Here is a 21,445-nt window from a genome sequence, read left to right as displayed (position 1 = left end):
TCTATATAGTTCTTGAAGGTTCATTTAGTAGTAACTTCAAGTTTTTTTTGTATAAACCGAACAACTTTATCAATCTAACCATTAAGGAAGATACAACAAAAAACCAAAGGTTGAAGATATGCATATCTTGCCATGTCAGAAAGCCTGCTTCAGATGGTCATGTTCTCCAAGTCCTTTTTTGAAAGAGACAAAAAGCCACCAAACTGGAGTCCAAAATTTTCTCCCTTGGGGTCCATTAAGAGTGCAGCCTTAAAGGCCTTTGTTAAAAAAGGGTTTCTGAGCACAATGTAGTGTGGCTATGAAACCCACCTTGATTCCAAAGCCTGCTGAGTCTCTGCAAGCAGACTAGGGGTCTATCTCAAAAGAAGGTGGTCTGTAAAGATCACTTCATAAGATACTGCAGACTCCAAGATCCAGACCCCTTTGAGCTTTGGAAAATTCTGGTCTGACTTCCCGTGGGTCTAAAGAAGTAACAAGGAAAAATCACTTGCTGGGGCTTGTTGTGGTTTGCCTCCTCAGAACATACCATTTTTGACAAAGAAAGGGCCTCCTTGCATCCAGGCCATTTGGTTTTGTCCTCTGTTCTGAAGTGCCCATTGGATTGTAGGATTGATCCACCCTTTCCCTGGATTACCAACAGATTCCCATTAAGAGCGTTGTTAAAGGGGCTCTGAGAATTCAGAAGTGTTGTCAGTGCCAGACACTGATTATTCTTTTGTGGGCTTGATGCTCTCACTTCTGTTGAAGTTTTCTTTGGAGTAGTTGTCCCCTCAGGTGCAAGAGAGTATCTCAGTACTGTGGGAGCCATGGTTCTGAGAAATTCCAGAGCCTGGTTTGGTGCTGTGAGGGTCTTGGAGCAGATAAGAATCTGCTCCTGGCCTTTCTGTTGAAGCTCCTCCTCAAATGGTGCCAGCCACCTATGTTTTGTCTCAACCCTATTTGTCCCTGTAAACTAGAGCTGCCAACCCTTTAAGGGGAAATTTTAAAGGGAGGAAAATTAACTAGTTGAATGATGCCCCTCAAATTAAACGATCTATATACAAGTTTCATTATTAGACATATTTATGTAAAACAGGATCTTTGCTACTTTGGAATTCATCTGCTTCCACTGCTTTTTCTTCACTTGAAATCTAATCCTTTGTGATTTTTATATTTGCCTTACCAGCAACTAATTGTTACAATGATTATGACTTCAAGTGAGGTGTAAGAAACAAAAGTAATGGGGATCTCCAAAACAAAGTTGCTTTTTTCATACAAATGCATCTATTAATGTTTTGGCGATACAGAGTTTACATACCTTTTTTTTTAGGGAGCTGTGATTACATCTTCATTATCATAGGTACGCATACATTCTGGTACTGTCTTAACTTTGCTTTTACATTATTATGGCCATTCTGCTAAATTCTCTTTTTCAGTTACAGAATCATTTGTCCAATAGAGTTGCACATAATAAACAAATGAAAGTTAGAGATGTTATTAATCCCTCCCACTATGCTTGCTGCCAGTAGGTGACTTAACAGTTAGTTCAGTTCTACTACTGGTAACGTTCAAGTTTAAAAAAATAAATAAATAAAATTGCCTTGCAGTGATATCTGACTTCTCTACTCTGGTACTGTATCTAAGTACCAATCAGTGACTGACTGTCTTGCTCAGAGATTCTGATTATCAATAGGTGCATAAGTTCAAACAGAAAGTAAAACAGTCTTTCTTTGAGCTTTGAAAGACTTCACTTGTTTGTTGTTTTCTTTTAGTTTTTCTACCTTGCTGTGGTTTGTGGCATGAGCCAGGAAAAAAAAGTACTGAAAACAATGCAAGAGGTTGTTTTTTGTTGTATTTCTAGCCCAGCCTAACCAGAAAGTTCTGGAAATCATGTGGAAAAAAATAGCTTGTGAGATTTCCAGTCTCAATTTGTTTTCCAAGCAAAAAAGCTTTCAGATCATCTTTTAAAATATCTAATAAGACTTTAAAGTGATTGTTGGGGTTTTTTTACACTTCAGAATCGAAGCTTCTTCTTAACGCACATTGTTACAATTGTTCTCTCAGTTCAGCTCCACCCCTTCTAATTAACTCTTCACTCTGGTTTTGAAACAATTGTCTTCTGGCTCTCTAGCTGCTAGATCTTTTTGTTTCATGAATTATTTTATCCATGCCTGATCGCTTTCTTCTAGGAGTCGTTACAGCCATGAACTTCTGTGAACTTTTTATATTTAATAGGCTCTTGCAGTTTAGTGCTTAAAGAGGATATGTTTGCTTTTCGTATTCTGTTATCATTAGGGTGACCAGATGTCCTGATTTTATAGGAACAGTCCTGATATTTGGGGCTTTTTCTTATATCGGCACCTATTACCCCCCACCCTCTGTCCCGATTTTTTTACACTTGCTATCTGATCACCCTAGTTACCATAGTGCAGAGACTCTAAGAAACCATGTTTGTTCTCCTATTTATGAATTATATCTAAAATTCATACTCTTAACTCTGAAGGGTTAATTGTAGTTGACCTTCCAGTGGTCTACATCTCCATATTGTCTTTTTGTGTTGATTCCACTACAGCAGTGTGGCATTAGTGAATTCTTAGGCCTGGTCTACGATACGGAGTTAGGTCAATGTAAGTCAGCTTATATCGGCTTAACTTTGTGTAAACATCTACACTAAAATATAGCTCCCACGACAGTAACTCACCTACTAGACTGACTTAATAACTCCACCTCTGCGAGAGGCGTAGCACTTAAGTTTATGTACTTAGGTTGACGCAGAGTCAGTGTAGACACTGCTTTCCTTACACTGACTGTTACTGCATTCCAGAAACCATTCCACAATGCCCCACACTGGCAGTTAAATCGGTGCAAGCATTCCTGTTGAGGATGCGCATCACCAACAAAAGGAGCTTAGAGTGGACATGTAAAACTGATTCAATTACTGCAGTGGCTGTATGTCAACGTAACTTAGGTCAATTTAATTTTGTAGTGTAGACATGCCCTTATTCACAATGAGGTCCACAGGCTCATGACATTGGACACTCTGCTTGCTCTATGCAGCCTTTGGATGCAGACCAAACCTCTCATTCAGAAGCAGGGGAAGTATGGCTCCATCTCAGAGAAGCTGCCAGATTCCATCTGCCTCTCCAGTTGCAGGCAGACAGACCAGCTTCTCCTGCTGCAGAGCAAATTTAAAGAAGGTGGAAAAGTAAGGGGGGGAAGGCTTTAAATCTCCAGGCTGTCAGAATCTGCCTTTGTAGGCAAAGATTATTTCCTTTTTCCTCAATGGCTGGGATTCTCCATGCCCCCACCCACTCAGAGGGCAGCATGGCAGAGAATGGTGAGTGGGAAACCAGATGTTGTGTCTCCTCCATTTCCTCTGCTGATTAAATGCCTGCATGGCTATCTGTGCCTTTTCTGTAAAAATCCAGGCCTTTCTCAAGTGCTCAGACAGGCCGGATTTCCAGCAGCCTCTTCCCTGGAAGCAGTGGCAACACATCAGGAGCAAAATGCACTAGGTCTGGCACAGACAACAGCAGCAGCTCCGGGACCAGCAAGCAGCAACTCCCTCTTTTCCATCAGCACGGGGGAGTGTAGGTTGAAGCAAAGTATCAGAGATCCAGGGAATCTTCCCACCCAGCCTCTGGAACCCACACTCACAGCTGCATCTGCTCACTGCGGAGCCTCTCCTCCATCCTGCTGCAGTATAGATCAGGTCTCAGAGTGCAGCATGGCAAATCAATGCAGAAGAGATCAGGCAATAGAAGTGCTGTTTCGTCTAGGCACACACACATACAACCCCCACATGGGAAAGTCTCCCTGCTAGGAGAGGAAGCCCAACACTCCAACTCAGAGCTAAAAACTCACATAATTAAATAAATACACCCCTCCCTACCACATACATGCACAGAGAATAGACTTTCAGGAAAAATGTACTGAGTATTGTGAACTACAGTTCTGAGGTCTGTAGATACCTTAGATTAACTTTAGCTAGATATCCCTCCTCATATACCCTATGAGCATGTAATAGTGGAATGGGGATGTCCTGCCATGGTTAAAGACTGGGACAACAACGGGGCTGTTGTCTTGCAGGTTGCCATGTCTTAACTATTGGACTTTCATTCCCAGTCATTGCTGTGGGTCACCAGGCCCTAATGTCCGGGTTATTGCTCTCAGCTTCTGTTGCAGGTTGCCAGTCTTCACTATCATCTCCACCTCTGTCTCCAGTACATGGCTTTAGAGTGATAAGAGGGACAGCAGGGTAGATGGGGAAGAAGCAGCAGACAGTGAGGGGCTTTTGGCTCACCATTACTTTCTTCTACCCAGCATGTCCCCTGACCTCCATTTTACAAGGCTAGAAGGTTTCTTGGGGCTTGTCTACATCAGAAAGTTGCAGCGCTGGTGAGGGAGTTACAGCGCTGCAACTTTGAAGGTGTACACATCTGCAGGGCATCACCAGCGCTGCAACTCCCTGTTTGCAGCGCTGGCCGTACTCCCGTTTTGTCTTGGGTGTAGAGGATCCAGCGCTGGTGATCCAGCGCTGGTAATCCAATGTAGACACTTACCAGCGCTTTTCTTGACCTCCGTGGAAGGAGGAAGCCTCTGGTAATCAAGCTGGTCTCCTTTCCCGGTTTGCTCTCTCGTTCCCGGAACCCCGAGCAAGCAGGTCTCCTTCCCTGCGGTTTGCAGGGTGGCTCCGGGAACGCGAGAGCAAACCGCGGGGAAGCTGGTCTCCTTTCCCAGTTTGCTCTCTCGTTCCCGGAGCCACCCTGCAAACCGCAGGGAAGGAGAACCGCTTGCTCGGCGGTTCGGGGAACGAGAGAGCAAACCGGGAAAGGAGACCAGCTTTGCCGCGGTTTGCTCTCTCGTTCCCGGAGCCACCCTGCAAACCGCAGGGAAGGAGAACCGCTTGCTCGGCGGTTCGGGGAACGAGAGAGCAAACCGGGAAAGGAGACCAGCTTCGCCGCGGTTTGCTCTCGCGTTCCCGGAGCCACCCTGCAAACCGCAGGGAAGGAGACCTGCTTGCTCGGGGTTCCGGGAACGAGAGAGCAAGCCGGGGAAGGAGACCAGCTTCGCCGCGGTTTGCGCTCTCGTTCCCGGAACCCCGAGCAAGCAGGTCTCCTTCCCTGCGGTTTGCAGGGTGGCTCCGGCAACGCGAGAGCAAACCGCGGCGAAGCTGGTTTCCTTTCCCGGTTTGCTCTCTCGGTCCCGGAGCCACCCAGCAAACCGCAGGGAAGGAGACCTGCTTGCTCGGGGTTCCGGGAACGCGAGAGCAAACCGCGGCGAAGCTGGTCTCCTTTCCCGGTTTGCTCTCTCGTTCCCAGAACCCTGAGCAAGCAGGTCTCCTTCCCTGCGGTTTGCAGGGTGGCTCCGGGAACGCGAGAGCAAACCGCGGCGAAGCTGGTCTCCTTCCCCGGTTTGCTCTCGCGTTCCCGGAACCCCCCTTGAAGCCGCCCAACAGCGCTGCAGTGTGGCCACATCTAACACCACTTGCAGCGCTGGTTGCTGTAAGTGTGGCCACTCTGCAGCGCTGGCCCTATACAGCTGTACTAATACAGCTGTAACAACCAGTGCTGCAAAATTTTAGATGTAGACATGGCCTCGGTGTTTGCAGTCAAAATTTATCCCGGTGTCATTACCAAAGATAAGTGTGCCATTTCCTGCTATGGTCAAGGGCTCATCATTTCTAAAGGGGGGGGGGGGAATTATCTGAAAGAGTGACCTCCTTACTATATAGGTCCTTTACAGGCAGCTAAGTCCAGGCATGCATAATTTCAGCCCTGTCCTTCGGACAGCAGGCCAACAAGGATAAGTAAACAAACCAAAGAGAATTGTCATATGATACCCTAAGTGCTCCTACGTGCTTTCAGAAGCAATGCTAATATGGGTGGACAGTATAGCAGGTATAGTCTCTCTCAGCCTATAAATAAATCTCACAGCCGAAGAGCTTTTGCCTGAGACAGAGTCAGGGTGTGCAGACAGCTATCCTAGATTTCCTGTGAATGGGGATGATTGAACCTGTCCCTGCTCTTCAGCGGAGAAAAGGCCCTATTGCATATTATTCTTAGTTTAAAAAAAAAAAGTTAGAAGGTTACAGAGCACTTCTCAACATCAAGTATCTCAACAAATCATTTTAAAAAAATCAAAATTCAATATGGAGACCTTAAAATCCATACCATCTGTCACTGACCAAGGGGACTGTATGACACCTATACATGGGAACAATAGCAGTGTACATATCTCAATTTAGCAATCTCACAGATGCTTCTTAAACTTTGCTCTTGAAGCACAACATTACCAGTATGGGCCCTTGCTCTTTGATTTAGCAGCAGCACTGCTGTGTTTACAAAAGTGCTGGTACTGTTAATATCACATCAGAAAGGAAGTGATCTCTATCTACCTCTTCCTGGGTGACCTTATCCAAGCCTCATCTAGAATCAGTCATAGACTATACTACCAAAACAGGATGCTCCAAAGCCACAATTCTGTGAAAGTCTCAGTTAACAGTCTCATCTTACTCCCAGTCTGTGAGTGGGAATGGTTACTATCCTCTACGAATTTGTTTGTTACAGAAAAAGCAGAAGCGGAGAAATCTTATCTAAACAGTCAACCTGTCAAGAGGAGTACCCATTCATATGCTTCAGTCTCTTCTGGGACCATTGATCTCCCATGTGGATATTCTTAGTGGGCCACCACAGAGCTTTGTCTTATCCCTCCCTAAACTATTCTTATCCACCCATTAAGCCACGCTAGGAGGATTCTTGGGTCATTCACAGGGGGTCAAGGACCATTCAAGGAATCAGTTTCAAATGAGAGTAAGCACAGCATAAACTGGCGAGAGCTCAGGACAATCCAATATGGTCTCAAGGCTTTGCTCCCATATCTGGACTTGTCTGTCATGATCAGTACTTAAGTTAGTACCTCAGCCGTGTCATATGTTAACAGACAAAGGAAACAAAGTCTACAGTCCTTCAAAGAGAAGCTCACCTCCTGATGACTTGGGAAAAGGAAACTGTCCAGTCACTTTACTCCCTTCCCAGCCAAAGCAAAATTGAATATTACGGCTGCCTGGCTCAACACACCAAAGTCAGATCATCCAGAGTGGGAACTACACTTCTAGAGGTATACATCTCCTGGTAAAGAAATTTAGTGTCTCAGCAACAGATCTGTTTGCCTTCCACCTGAATCATGAAGTTTCAGTGTTTTTTCTCTTACCAGTTGAGATCACAAAGCCAAGGCAACAGATGCTTTGTTGCAAAGATAGCCAAAGGGGACTCTTATATGCCTTCTTTTTCCTTTTTCTCTCTTCAGCAGAATGCTGCAGATGATGATCAGAAGCAGCTCTGGTAATTCTGGTATATCTTTCTCTTCCCTCCTCCCGAAAATCATCTTCATGGTACCACAGATTCTCAAATTTCTTCAAAATGGATTTGGGTTAGGCCTGTGAGTTCCGACTTTCATAGATCAAGTTACTGCTTTGTCTAGCATCCTCTGTGCAGTAGACAAGACAGAGAATTTCATTTTATCCAATTGGATTGTCTTGCATTGCTCTCACAAGAAATCACATCTCTTCTACATCCTGCTGATGTGCATGAGAATTTCTTTTCTGGGATCATACTTTATTCTGTTGCTCACTCCCTCAAAGCTGTGGAAGCTTAATGGGGAAAAAATCACATGCCTTTTAGAATAAAACTGTAAACACCCATCTGGTTGTCTGTTCATATGACCTTCAGAATTCTTTAAGTTGGACGTTCTCATCATCCAGTGCTGCCATCAATAGACTGGTGCTTCTCCCTGTAGCATCCCAGTGACTGTTAGAAAGTGTTATCCCCATTTGCATCTCTACACACGTCTATGTATAGTTCTCCGATGAGTTTATACTGCTGTAAAAATCTCAATGTCATGAATCTATGGATCTCATTACAAATATAAATAGGAAAATTTATCCGTGTCTTACCTGAAAATTTCCTTTCTTAGAGTAATGAGGTTCACAAACCTATCTTTGACTGGGTTGTTAATTGGAAAAAGATATTAAATTTTTAATTGATGCTCAGTTTGCTATTCACTGAGTTCTTTGCTGTACAGAAGGACTGTTCTGTTTAGTCTAAGTGCTTAATTTTCCTTAGAGTGCTTAGTTTTTCCTAGGCTTATGGAAGTGTCTCAACTAGCGGTTGAGTCACAATGCCTCTTATTGACAGATTTGGTCTGCCTCCAAGGCTGTGCATAGTGCAGAATTCCCACTTTTCTGGATCTGTGGACCTTATTATTCAAGAAAGGAAAATTTTAGATAAGTTTTCCTATACGTTAGTACCAGAAATTGAGGTTTCCTGGAACTAATAGAGAGAAATATTTTGAAATCTCAACTACTAGTATGGATTGGGAGGGAGGGTTAAATCACATCTCAGTCATTACATTTGTGCATGAAGAAGTAATGAGGTCATTAACTTCAGACTTGTATTTTTGTCCATCTTTTCTACATAGTAACAAATGTTTTGTTTGCACATAACCTCCCTAATTAACTTCACTTAGTTCTTGTATTCTTTTGGTTGACAGTCACTGCTAAATAGCTGAGATTGGAATTTTTCATCAGAGATTGGACCTTAGCCAACTTCCTACTGGAGTGTGCTCAAAGAGTAGAAGTGCTGTTATCCTGTTGTATCCCACAGGTCAATAAACTGGTCTCTCTGCTGTCATCTTGCCAAGGAGCACAGCCACTCATTTCCAGCTGAAGTGATATGGTTACAGAAGGATTAGCAGGATGGGAAAGCTGGATGAGCAGGCTCTATCAGGGAATGGGTAACCATTTGGAACAGGTCAGAGAAGCCTTTTGAAATCGTTGGAACTTTCTTCAGTCAAAAGTTATAGTTCTTGATCTTAATTACATCAGCTTAATTTCTTTCTCTTTTTGAGGCTGCCTAAATATACTTACAGCCTAGCAGACGTTTATGTATGTTGCTCAAAAGAATAACCTGTAAGAATATACCAGGTGGGTTCATTTGCACTAGACAAACACTTTTGCTCAATTGCTCTGTTTACAATTAAGCAATGATGTCAAGCAAAATTGGTATTGTAATCACCATTAAATTACACACACATGGCTACATCTGTTGAGACAATTTCTTTTTTTAAATACTGCCATACTTTTGATTTTCATTGCGTGTGTCATAGTTTATGTTCATGTCATCTTAGATACATTGCTCCCTGCTAGTTGAATAATGCTCATTATAGGACCCTGGAGCATAGAGAAAAGTACAAAATTGTTAGATTTTGCATCACCTTTGTTTTCTGTCCATTGTGTTTGATTTCTGAATGCTGGCTGGCTTGTGCTGTAATGGGGTTCCATCTTAACAAATAAAATCAGAATTTAATTAAATCATTTGAAATTCAGAAGAGCAAACTACTACTCTTCTGTACCGGTCTGTTTATGTATACTTAGGCAGTGTTTGGTACAGGTGTTTGATAATGTCTGCAGAACTGTGGAATTTTCTGATTGACATTCTGAGAAGCCACACGAATGCCAAAAATCTCCAGTTAAACGTACACACACAACTTCATTCCTTTTTAAATATATTTTCCATTTCCTAATATCATTGAAGGTAATTCAAAATGCAGATTTCTTGAAAATTATAGAACCTGAAGGTTGCTTGAAGTCACTCCACCTATATAGCCTCATATCTGGCATATTCTAGGTGCTCAATTCAACAGGAAACTTGTCAGTTAGTTTCAGCTGAAGTTTGTTGGAGACTGAAGAATGAAGTAGGGCAGAATGTAGTTTGTTCAGAGGACCCTTTCCACTGTGCTAACTTGTTTTTTTATTTTTACTTTTTTCCAGCCCAGTTTAAGTGCTTATACACCTCTACCTCGATATAATGCTGTCCTCAGGAGCCAAAAAATCTTACCGTGTTATAGGTGAAACCGCGTTATATTGAACTTGCTTTGATCCACCGGAGTGCCCTGCATTCCTGGAGCACTGCTTTACCACATTATATCCGATTTTGTGTTATATTGGGTTGCATTATATCAAGGTAGAGGTGTAGTTATAATTTAAAATATATGATTGACTGATTGGATTTTAGAAGACATAACATCCCTGGAGGACTAATTGCTTATGTAAATGTTGTGTCTTTCACCCACTCTGTTTCTCACTTACCATTAAGTGACTTTGTAGAGAGACATGTTGAAGGACAAATTAAAGCTTATATTTAGAAGCTGAACCGATAGACAAACAGCAGTTTCTTAAAATATTAAGACATTGATATTTTCCGACAGTCTGTTTCCAATGTTATAGTTATGACCTGTACATCTAACATTTTTGTTAATGACAGGGAAAGCACTTGGCTAATTTCATAGTTATGCATTATAGAGACTAATTTTTTTATTTTTTCTATTTATATCCTAAATGCCTACTAGAAATTTCTCTCTTTATTTAACAGGTTTGGGTAAAACAAAAAGGAAGACAAGTGCACGAGATGCCTCACCTACTCCTAGTACAGATGCAGAATATCCATCCAACGGTAGCAGTGCAGATCGGATTTATGACCTTAACATCCCAGCCTATGTTAAATTTGCCTATGTGGCAGAGAGGGAGGATGAGCTATCCCTTGTTAAAGGATCCCGAGTCATTGTTATGGAAAAGTGCAGTGATGGCTGGTGGAGAGGTAGCTACAATGGACAGATTGGCTGGTTTCCTTCGAACTATGTGGTGGAGGAAGTTGAGGAAGCAACTGCAGATTCCCCAAGTTTTCTAAGTTTAAGGAAAGGTGCATCCATGAGTAATGGTCAGAGCTTGAAACTACTTCATGTTGTTCAGACACTGTATCCATTCAGCTCCGTCACAGAAGAAGAGCTCAATTTTGAAAAGGGGGAAACAATGGAAGTCATTGAAAAACCAGAAAATGACCCAGAATGGTGGAAATGTAAAAATTCCCGAGGGCAAATTGGTCTTGTTCCTAAAAACTATGTAGTAATCTTAAGTGATGGTCCTGCCATTAACACTTCCCATCCACCTCCGATAAGCTATACGGGGCCATCTTCTACAGGACGGTTTGCTGGAAGAGAGTGGTATTATGGGAATGTTACCCGGCATCAAGCAGAATGTGCCCTAAATGAGAGGGGAGTGGAAGGGGACTTCCTTGTTAGAGATAGTGAATCTTCGGTAAGTGACATTCGACACTTGAATTTTTATTATGTGCTTTATATAAATAAACTGTCACATGGTATATAGTGTTTGAAGTAGCAATGATGGTAATGAATAATTACCTTACATTAGTACAGTGAGTGTCTATCCAAAAGAAGTAAGCAATTTACAAACTTTACAAAGTGATATTTTTGCTGTATACTGGGGTCACTTCATTCACTACTGAGGTGCAACCATCTTTGGAATGAAACACAACAATTGTGAACTAGTTTGTGTACTGTTGTGGAGTCACAAGTCATAATTCCCTAGTAAAGACTGAATTCCATTTTGAACTTAAAGCAGGGATTCTCTTGTTAGGTATGAAAAATACAGCATATGCTCCCCAAATTTACCACACTTAGTCTGAGTACAGGAACTCCTCACTTTAAAGTTGTCCCGGTTAACTTTTCGATGTTAAGTTGCTGATCAGTTATGGAACATGCTCGTTTAAAGCTGTGAAATGCTCCCTTGTAACGTTGCCTGTTTTGTTCACTGCTTGCAGGAAGAGCAGCCCATTGCAGTTAGCTACTGGGGGCTTGGAACCAGGGTGCACCAGCAGCCCCCTTATCAACTCCCCCTATCAGCTCCCCCCCTCCCCTAAGTTCATTGTGCAGCAGCTGTCCCTTCCCCCCACTGCCATGTGCTGCTCCTGCTCTCTGCCTTGGAGCTGCTCCCAGAGACTCCTGTGTGCTGTATGGGGAGAGGGGGAAGAGGAGGGCTAATTTCAGGGTGTCTCCCCCCCGCTCTTGCATCTCGCTTACCCCATTTTCCATAGAGCAGGGGGGACACACGACGGATGGAGCTTCTAGGCAGTAGCTGTGAAACTCAGGTCTCAGCAAGCTGATTTCATTAACAAGGCAGTGTACTTAAGCCTGGGGTCAGCTACTTAAAGGGGAAATGCGCATTTTTTCTCTTGTATCTGTCTGCCCTCCCTCCTTTCCTACTGCCTTGTAGAGTGCTGTGATAGTTAACCCTTGAGGGCTCAGTCAATTGCTAGTTCATTTAGCAGTAAGGCATTCCCTGGGAAATATTCCACCCTCTGACTCCTCCACCTCCACCAAGCTTCACAGTCATCATCACTGTGTACCAGTTTGTTTGTAAATTGTTTGTTTAAAACTTATAGTGTGTGTGTGTGTGTGTGTGTGTGTGTGTGTGTGTGTGTGTGTGTGTGTGTGTGTGTGTGTGTATAGTCTTTTGTCTGGTGAAAAAAATTCTCTGGAACCTAACCCCCTCATTTACATTAATTCTTATGGGGAAATTGGATTCGCTTAACATTGTTTCGCTTAAAGTCACATTTTTCTGGCACATAACTACAACGTTAAGTGAGGAGTTCCTGTATAAAAATGAATTTAAAATGGGTCCTTTAACAAATTTAGCATCTGTAGCAGGCTTATCTTTGTCTTGAGTGATCTTAATAATGAAATAATATCTTCAAACCTTCCATATAGTTAAAATTTCTTGAAATCTTATGTATAGGTTATATTTGAAGAAATTAGGTTTTAATAAAGGAAATTAGGTTGTAATTAAAGATTTTTTATCTAATTTTTAGGATTTTAATAAGCTGCAGACAGAGTCAAGAAACTCTTAAGTTGAGCCACAGTGACATCAGCGGGATGTTGTAATTATGTCAAACTAAGCATTACAAATGCAGGAAATTCAGAAAAAGGTTACACTTAAATGTGTTCCAAATATGCTAACCTATGGAAATACATAGTTAAATCACTCAAACAACATGAACTCTGCCTTATAGTGACATCATGACAAGAAAAAAATGTAGTTAAAATCCCTCAATGTGTCTTTTAAAAATAAATGTTATCTAATCTGGGACTACTAATACTAAAAAGCCTTAATCATTATCATATGATTATTGCATGGCATCAGCCTAACTCTGTCTTAGGGTTTATATACATACTATTTATGTATGCCGTAACTGTATCAATCTGAAACCAGCATAAATACAATCCCATAAGGTGGATACAGTATAGCACTCTAAAAGTACTTATAAATTCCCATAAATTTAGGGTCCCAGTATTAAAGCACCTTTATGCCAGTATAATTGCATCCATACTATGAGTTATTATGATCATTACTTTGAAACCAGTATAGTTAAAAGTTAAAGCAATATAAAAAACTGTGTAGAGGCTAGAGCTTAGTATAGTTTTTTATCTGAGAATATATACCTTAAATAGGCCCAGCTATTGGAGCATTAGATCAGTTGTAGTAATTGTAGTACATAGAATTTCTGACTAAAATTATTTTTCATATTACCTGTTAATCTGATGATAACTGTTTCTGTGTTGTTTAGGTTCTGTAAAATGACTTCACAGAACAATAGTACATGTTAGTTAGGGTGACCAGACAGCAAATGTGAAAAATTGGGACGGAAGTAGAGGGTAAGAGGAGCCTATATAAGAAAAAGACCCAAAAATCTGGACTGTCCCTATACAGTCGGGACATCTGGTCACTCTAATGTTAGTGTAAGTACTAGTTGACAAATTGTGGCTTTTCATTAGTTACTATTAAAAAATCTAAAATTGCCTTATATACTCGATCATAAGATAGTTCGTTTATAAGCTGACCCTCCCCCCGCCCCCCCCAGATGGATAAAAATTGTATAACCTGTTCAGAAGCCAACCCTATAATTTAGGGGTCAGCAAACTTTGGCTTCCGGGCCCTCAGGATAAGCTGATGATGATCCGAGATGGTTTGTTTACCTCGAGCGTTGGCAGGCACAGAGGTAAACCTAAGTAAACAAAATGTCCCAGCGTGCCAGCTGCTTACCCTGACAGGCCGGGATAGCAACTGGTGAGGAAATTTTTTGGCAGGGGGGAGAAGCTGGGGCTCAGGGGAGTAACCCTTGTGACCACCCCCCACATGACCCCACCCCTAGCCTGGGACCCTCACACTCTCTCTATCCCATCCCTTCCACCTTATCTGGGGAGGGCCAGGGGAGGATGTCTCTGACCTGGCTGGAGCTGCTCCGGCAGACTGGGCAGCGTGCCACAGCCTGCTCCAGTGGGCCAGAGCAGGCAGTGCAGACACAGCCTGTTCCAGCAGGCTGGGCCAGTGACATGGCCACAGCCTGCTCTGGGCGGTGGAGCCGAGCAGCATGGCTGCAGTCTGCCAGCCCCAGAGCTGCAGCTACTTTGGAGGCTGGGGGGAGAGCAGCGTGGCCAGAAGCGGAGAGACTCTGGCCTTGCCTCTTCCCTTCTGGTTGTGCTGGCTGTGCTGCCTCTCCTTGCTCCCTCTGTTGGAGAGAGGGGCTGTGTCCCACCTCTCCCACTCTATACTCATTCATAAGCCAACCCCCATCTCTGGTGCTTCCCTTTTTTACTAAAAAAAAAAATTTGGCTTATGAACAAGTTTTTCGGTAGCTTGTAGAAATTGAGAATATTTTAGTTCTTCATGCTTCTGTTGAAGTACATTTTGTATTTCACATGCAATAATATGCTGGCCAGGTGAAGGTCAATTTAAATCCAGCTCTTAAAATGGAGTCAAAAGTCTGCCCTTCCCCCCTCCCCCCCCCCCAAAAAAGTTGATGTAGAATGGCCAGGTTGCAATCATAGTCACTTCTGAACACAGCTCTTGTTACTCAGCTCTTTTCTGAGAGAGTGTTTCCAGGATTAGCAGAAATATCCTATAGTAAGTATAAATTTATTCTTGAGTTTACTGGAGTTTGTTTTTTTAACTCAGTGGTGTACTTTAAGTTGAGATTTGCTAGCATACCTTGTTTCTACCGGTAAGATTGTTGGTGTCAAGGGAATGACAATTTAAAGGCAAGAAAATAGTTTTTAAAAATTGCTTCAACTTTTTTCTTTCGTTTTTTTATTAAACTTTCACAAAATATTGTTTTATTTTCTGAAACACATTTGCTGCTTTATTCTTACTGAGGTTAGAAGAAGTGAGGACTGACATGTATTTCCATGCCCTATAATTCTCATTTCATAAACAATAGTATTGATGACATACCGATGATATCTTGCAGAATGATTATCTGTGTAGGTTTCAGGCCTCACAACCTACGGTTTTCCCCTGGTAGATTACTGAGTTTTAGTTCCTTCTCTGGGGGAAACCCATCAAAATGTGCTGCTTCACAACTTAACTCTACCTCTCTGGGACTGTTCATTTCTGTTTCTTTTCTCAGATTTTCTAGACATGACTTTGCGCAGCCTGTCCGTTAACTTATTGGCAAAATGGGGGGAATAATAGTTGCCTGTTGCTGTCGTGAGGATATGAGGCCTTAGTTAATAAAAGCTATGAAGTTCACAGAAATATTAACAGCAGTCATTGAAAGAAGAGAACTTGAAGCTCATGGTATTCTGGCTCCCAGTCCTCAGTGATCAATACTCTAGGGTGATGAATATTTTGTAGGTCTTTATCTATTTTATATGGATTCTGCCCATAAGGTAAAAATTATCTCTACACAACAAAGTATTATAGAAAAGTAATTTTTTTTAAAAAGATGTAAATTGGGTTGGGGGCTGTATGTCAGGAATATCTAGCCCCAGCTGTGCACCACAAATTCTATCCCAGACCCTGAACCAGCATACCAGTTTTCAGGCTGATCTGACTGTTCATATGGATTTTACAACAGTTTGAAAATATTGCTAAACAGAAACACTTTTGCAACGTTTACTAACGTGGCTACATGCTGCCCCATAATGACCACTGTATTACAGCTCTTTTTTGTTGCCTAGATCTAAAAAGACTCTTTGACTTCTATCTGGAATATAGAAAATACATAAGCCTTTTTATTTAATGACCTCATATTTGATAAAATGGTTGCCAAATGGTGAGTCTCACGCTCTGCAGTAAAATTGTCTCTTGTGGGGCGTACCAAGACTCGGTCAAGGTATAGTTAGTCAGCTGTAAGTCAGTGCCCCATGGAATTTACTCAGCTCTTCAACAAAAACATGATTGCTACAACGCTACACAGAAAGTTTAGGTTCAGGCTTCTTCTGAATTGACATTTCCATTCTCTCTTCAATCCTAGTCTCTTTAATCAAAATGCTTCAATCTGGTCTTGCAGATACTACATTTCTCTAAACAGAGAACACTATACTTTGGTAGTTGGGATGTGTGTGTCTGCCTTTGGTTTAGTATCATTTAGGAATTATGTTTTTGTTAGGCATTAGGTTTAGGGTATGTCTGCACTGATAAGTTATACCACTTTTATTAAAATGCTGGAATTAAACAGCTGTTGCGTGTGCACGCTGTGCTCCTTGTGACGCTGGAGCGCATCCACATTAGCAGCTCTTGCAACAGCAAAGACAGCAGTGCATTGTGATAGCTATCCCACTGTGCAACTGGCCGCAGGGTGCTTTGGGAAGGGTTTGCAGTGCCTCATGGGGCAGGCACAATGTTACATGGTGCAGGTTTCCCAATCCCATTGTTCCATGGGCATCCTACATTGCCGGCTGCTTTTCAACTGAAGTTGGGAGGGGGGAGTGTGTGTGTGTGGAGGGGGGGAGAGAGACAATGTGTTTTGGGGCACAAAGCGTGTCAGCATGCTGTCTTGTAAGTTCAGACAGCAGCAGGAAACAACCAGTCCTTAGGCAAGGGGAGGGGGAAACCCTGATATCACCCCCCACCTTTCTCCCTGGACTCTCTGCACAGCACGCGTGCGCTCGGTCTCTCTCTCACACTCACACTCTCTCTGTGTTCAACAGCACGAGCATTCCACATTAATGTTTTGCTTAGTGTCCTGGAGCAGATCAGCACAGCACACAATGGCTGTCAGTAATGGTGCTTTCTAAGGGGAGGAGCGCATGTCTCCAGGGCAGCTGAGTTCAAAACAACGATCAGAGCGGTCATTTGAGGCATTATGGGACAGCTCTGGGGCCAGTTACAGCACAGAAAGCAATCAAGTGTTCACACTGACAATAGAGCACTGGAGACTCAGCGCAAATAGCCATACGACTCTCCTCGAGGTGGGTTGTGTTTTGTTTTTTTGGGTTTTTCGGCAGCGCTGCAACTGAGGCGTTTCTGCGCACAAAGTGGCTTGGTAGCATGTACGCATCTGCAGTTTGAGCACAAAAAGCTCTTAACTGCACAGAAACTTGCCAATGTAGACAAGCCCTCAGTTATTTCATTCCAAATTTGACCTTCCTTAATTTTTTATCTTGTTGCCTGTATCTTATTATAATAAAATTTATTTAAAAAATCTTTTTACATGTTATTGCTTGTATCATTCTTTTATATAAGTTCTAACACATTCTTGACTACTGCTATTGTGTTAATAAATTCTAGAAACCATATAGTAAACAAGGGTGCATAAATGTTTTTGACAGGGAAATAGATAAAGTATCATCTCTTTCAAGCTTCCTGTTTTTAAGCGGACTTTCCCTACCATGTGAAATACATAAGTCAGTGGTTTTAAAAAGAAAATTGTGCAAAAATTCCATCATATGCAACCATATGGATCCGTAGAGCTAATCAGATTAATTCCACCCCTGCAGAGGTAGAACAGTGTTTCTAAACCAGGGGTATGTGTATCCCTGGGGGTACTCAGAGATCTTCCAGGAGTACATCAGCTCATCTAGATATTTGCCTAGTTTTACAAAATAGGCTACATAAAAAGCACTAGCGAAGTCAATAAAACTATAATTTCATAGACAATGATCTGTTCATACTGCTCTATATTCTATGCACTGAAATGTAAGTACAATATTTATGTTCCAATTGATTTAATTTATAATTATATGGTAAAAATGAAAAAGTACACAATTTTTCAGTAATAGTATGCTGTGACACTTTGTATTTTTATGTCAAATTTTGTAAGTGGGGTAAAACTTGGAGGTACAGAAGACAAATCAGACTCTTGAAAGGGGTACAGTAGTCTGGAAAGGTTGAGAGCCAATGAGATAGAATATACAGTTCCTTGCACGTGTTGTAAGTTGCCGCAATAGTTCCTGTCGTCATTGTTGCTGCTTCATATGGAGAAGCAGTATTTGTAATGAGGGCCTTTGATCCTGGTGATGGTGGATGTGGGGCAGGAGCAGGAGCCTCAATGCATGGAGAGTTTCATGCGTGCGTCAATGGGGCAGATTCATAGATTCATAGACTTTAGAACTGGAAGGGACCTCGAGAAGTCATAGAGTCCAGTCCCCTGCCCTCATGGCAGGACCAAATACTGTCTAGACCATTCCTGATAGACATTTATCTAACCTACTTTTAAATATCTCCAGAGATGGAGATTCCACAACCTCCCTAGGCAATTTATTCCAGTGTTCAACCACCCTGACAGGAACTTTTTCCTAATGTCCAACCGAAATCTCCCTTGCTGCAGTTTAAGCCCATTGCCTCTTGTTCTATCATTAGAGGCTAAGGTGAACAAGTTTTCTCCCTCCTCCTGATGACACCCTTTTAGATACCTGAAAACTGCTATCATGTCCCCTCTCAGTCTTCTCTTTTCCAAACAAAACAAACCCAATTCTTTCAGCCTTCCTTCATAGGTCATGTTCTCATGACCTTTAATCATTCTTGTTGCTCTTCTCTGGACTATCTCCAATTTCTCCACATCTTTCTTGAAATGCAGTGCCCAGAACTGGACACCATACTCCAGTTGAGGCCTAACCTGCGCAGAGTAGAGCGGAAGAATGACTTCTCATGTCTTGTTTACAGCACACCTGTTAATGCATCCCAGAATCACGTTTGCTTTTTTTGCAACAGTATCACACTGTTGATTCACATTTAGCTTGTGGTCCACTATGACTCCTAGATCTTTCTGCCATACTCCTTCCTAGACAGTTTCTTCCTATTCTGTATGTGTGAAACTGATTGTTCCTTCCTAAGTGGAGCACTTTGCATTTGTCTTTATTGAACTTCATCTGGTTTACCTCAGACCATTTCTCCAATTTGTCCAGATCATTTTGAACTTTGACCCTGTCCTCCAAAGCAGTTGCAATCCCTCCCAATTGGGTATCGTCTGCAAACTTAATAAGCGTACTTTCTATGCCAACATCTAAGTCATTGATGAAGATATTGAATAGATAAATTGGTGAATGAACTTATGGATGATAGGTGAGAGTGGAGGGGCGGGATGAGACAGTGAAGGAAGATTGAACATAAGAACGACCATACTGGGTCAGACCAGAGGTCCATCTAGCCCAGTATCCTGTCTTCCGACAGTGGCCAATGCCAGGTGCCCCAGAGGGAATGAACAGAACAGGTACCATCAAGTGATCCATCCCCTGTCATCCATTCCCAGCATCTAGCAAACAGAGGCTAGGGACACCATTTCTGCCCATCCTGGCTAATAGCCATTGATGGACCCATCCTCTATGATTTTATCTACTTCTTTTTTGAACCCTGTTGTAGTCTTGGCCATCGAGATCTAAGACCTAGACTAGCTGGGGAGAAACTGGGAGCTTGAAAGACCAGTAGAATGAGTTAGAGAGGTACAAGTGTAATTTTTTCCCCACCCTGCCCTTTACAGTGAGTGTACCTTATTTCTTTGAGTGCTTGCAGTGTCCATTCACGTTAGGTGTGGGCTCACTTTGAGCAGTCACCAGAAATTTTTCTCTCAGTGGTACCGTCGGGTCAGCCCTAGTACTCTCTGGTGCCGTGCGCTCATAAGGGGTCCAGCCAAACCTCAGTTTCTTTTTTCCGCCCATGATGGTTGCTGGAACTGCTCTTCTTCAGCAAGCTCTCCTCAGTGGAAGACTCTTCTCTGTGGTCTTAGTTTACTGCCTTCCCTTTGTTTCTTTTGTCCCAGTTCTTTATTTCTAATTTGGACAGTTGTGAACTTGTTGTACATAGTTAGCATTTTCACCATGTTAGTGGAGTCTTTCATCTGCTCCTGGTACCGAACATGCCTCGGTCCCTAGCTTTCAAGCTATGTGCCTCCTGCAGTAAACCTATGCCTCATCATAGCCAGTTCGGTCAGACTCAGCACCAAGTATGATGGCCTTGATGCAGAGTGCTCCTCTCACCATGAGAGTCTCTTCACCATTCACCTATCACCAGTGCCAAAGAAAAAATATAAGAAGCTGTTGGCTGAGAAGGGGTATTCCCCAACTCTGAAGAAAGTCAAATGTGGGGGGTGCTGTCTACTTCGGAGGTGTTTGTTGCAGCCAGGGACTTGTGGGTGCTTTTGGTACTGGTAATGATGGCAGTACAAGAGTCAGCGACGTCGGTGCCAGGGAGCAGAATGGAACATGTTGCCCTGAACTCTCGTTTGATACTGTTAAGGGGGAAACCGTTCCTGCTGTTTTCAACACAGGTCTTCCCGACTTCTCAGCATTCCCCAGGACCAAGTGGTCCCTGGAGGAAGTCTCATTATCGGACTCAGAAGTGGAATCATATCCCCAGCCAAGGAATGTTCTCAGTACGCCCCCACACGCACATCAACTTATCCAGTTGTGGATCCGTGTGCAGGGATACAACAGAATGCTTGGCACAGTGGGCATTCACCTATGTAGATGCAATGGCCATTTTGGAAACTCTGGGTTTTTCCCCCCAGTGCAAGGGCTCCCTTCCAGGCGCTAATACTCGGTGGTCTCAGAGAGGAGAGCACCTCCATCCTATCGAGCAGCACCGGATATGGACTCCGGTACCAAACCCGGTACCAATCCTCAGGATTGGATCAGAGCAGAAGAAGAAGAAGATCGCCCCTGCTAGTGCAGAACTCCTCATCCTCATCTCCAGATGAGGCAGTGTCAGGGGTGGGCATGTCACCTCCCCATGCTGACTTCAAAGCTCATCAGGAGCTCTTGAAAAGAATGACCTTCGAACCTCTTGCTGGAAATGGAGGTAGTTAAAAAGCCCTCCCACAGCCTGGTCAATATTTTGACTGTGGCAACCCTATCAAAGGTGGCTCTCCCTCTCAAAAAGGCCACCATGGGCCAGTTAAAGGTCTGTGGAAAACCCCATCTTACTTGCCTTCCACCTCAAAAAGAGCCAAAAAAGAAGTATTTTGATCCCTCTCATGGGTATAAGTACTTGTACTCCTTCTCCCTCCAGAGTTCCTGGTGGCTCAGTGGCCTACAAGAGGGACAGACAAGGGCTACAAGCAGTGACCCCCAAGGCAAAAGACGCAGAGACTAGACCTTTTTGGTAGAAATATTTATTCTACAGGGATTCTACAGCTCAGCATCTCCAACCAGCATGCTTTGCTGGGGAGGTACGATTTCATTGTGTGGGACATTATGTTCAAATTCAAAGACTCGCTTCCCCAGGAATTCAGGCAGTAGTTCTCTTCTCTAGCAGAGGAGGGGAAGTCTGTAGCCAGGATTTTCCTACAGGCTGCTCTGGACACAGCAGACTCGGTGGCTAGATGCCTAGCTTTTGCAG

At 42.9% G+C, this 21,445-nt stretch overlaps 1 protein-coding gene across 5 annotated transcripts in view; it reads left to right on the top strand.

The window, feature by feature from the left end:
* The window catches only part of NCK2 (NCK adaptor protein 2), a 170,051-nt gene that overhangs the window by 131,304 nt on the left and 17,302 nt on the right, over nucleotides 1–21,445 (top strand). For all 5 annotated transcript variants that reach the window (XM_030569699.1, XM_030569669.1, XM_030569684.1 and 2 more), the window contains one exon: nucleotides 10,410–11,131. In XM_030569699.1, coding sequence (XP_030425559.1) covers nucleotides 10,410–11,131 — 722 coding nt within the window. The remainder of the gene's footprint in view (nucleotides 1–10,409; nucleotides 11,132–21,445) is intronic.

Source organism: Gopherus evgoodei, chromosome 1 (assembly GCF_007399415.2).
Source record: "Gopherus evgoodei ecotype Sinaloan lineage chromosome 1, rGopEvg1_v1.p, whole genome shotgun sequence".
Taxonomy (NCBI): Eukaryota; Metazoa; Chordata; order Testudines; family Testudinidae; genus Gopherus; species Gopherus evgoodei.
This window is presented reverse-complemented; position numbering and strand designations above follow the sequence as displayed.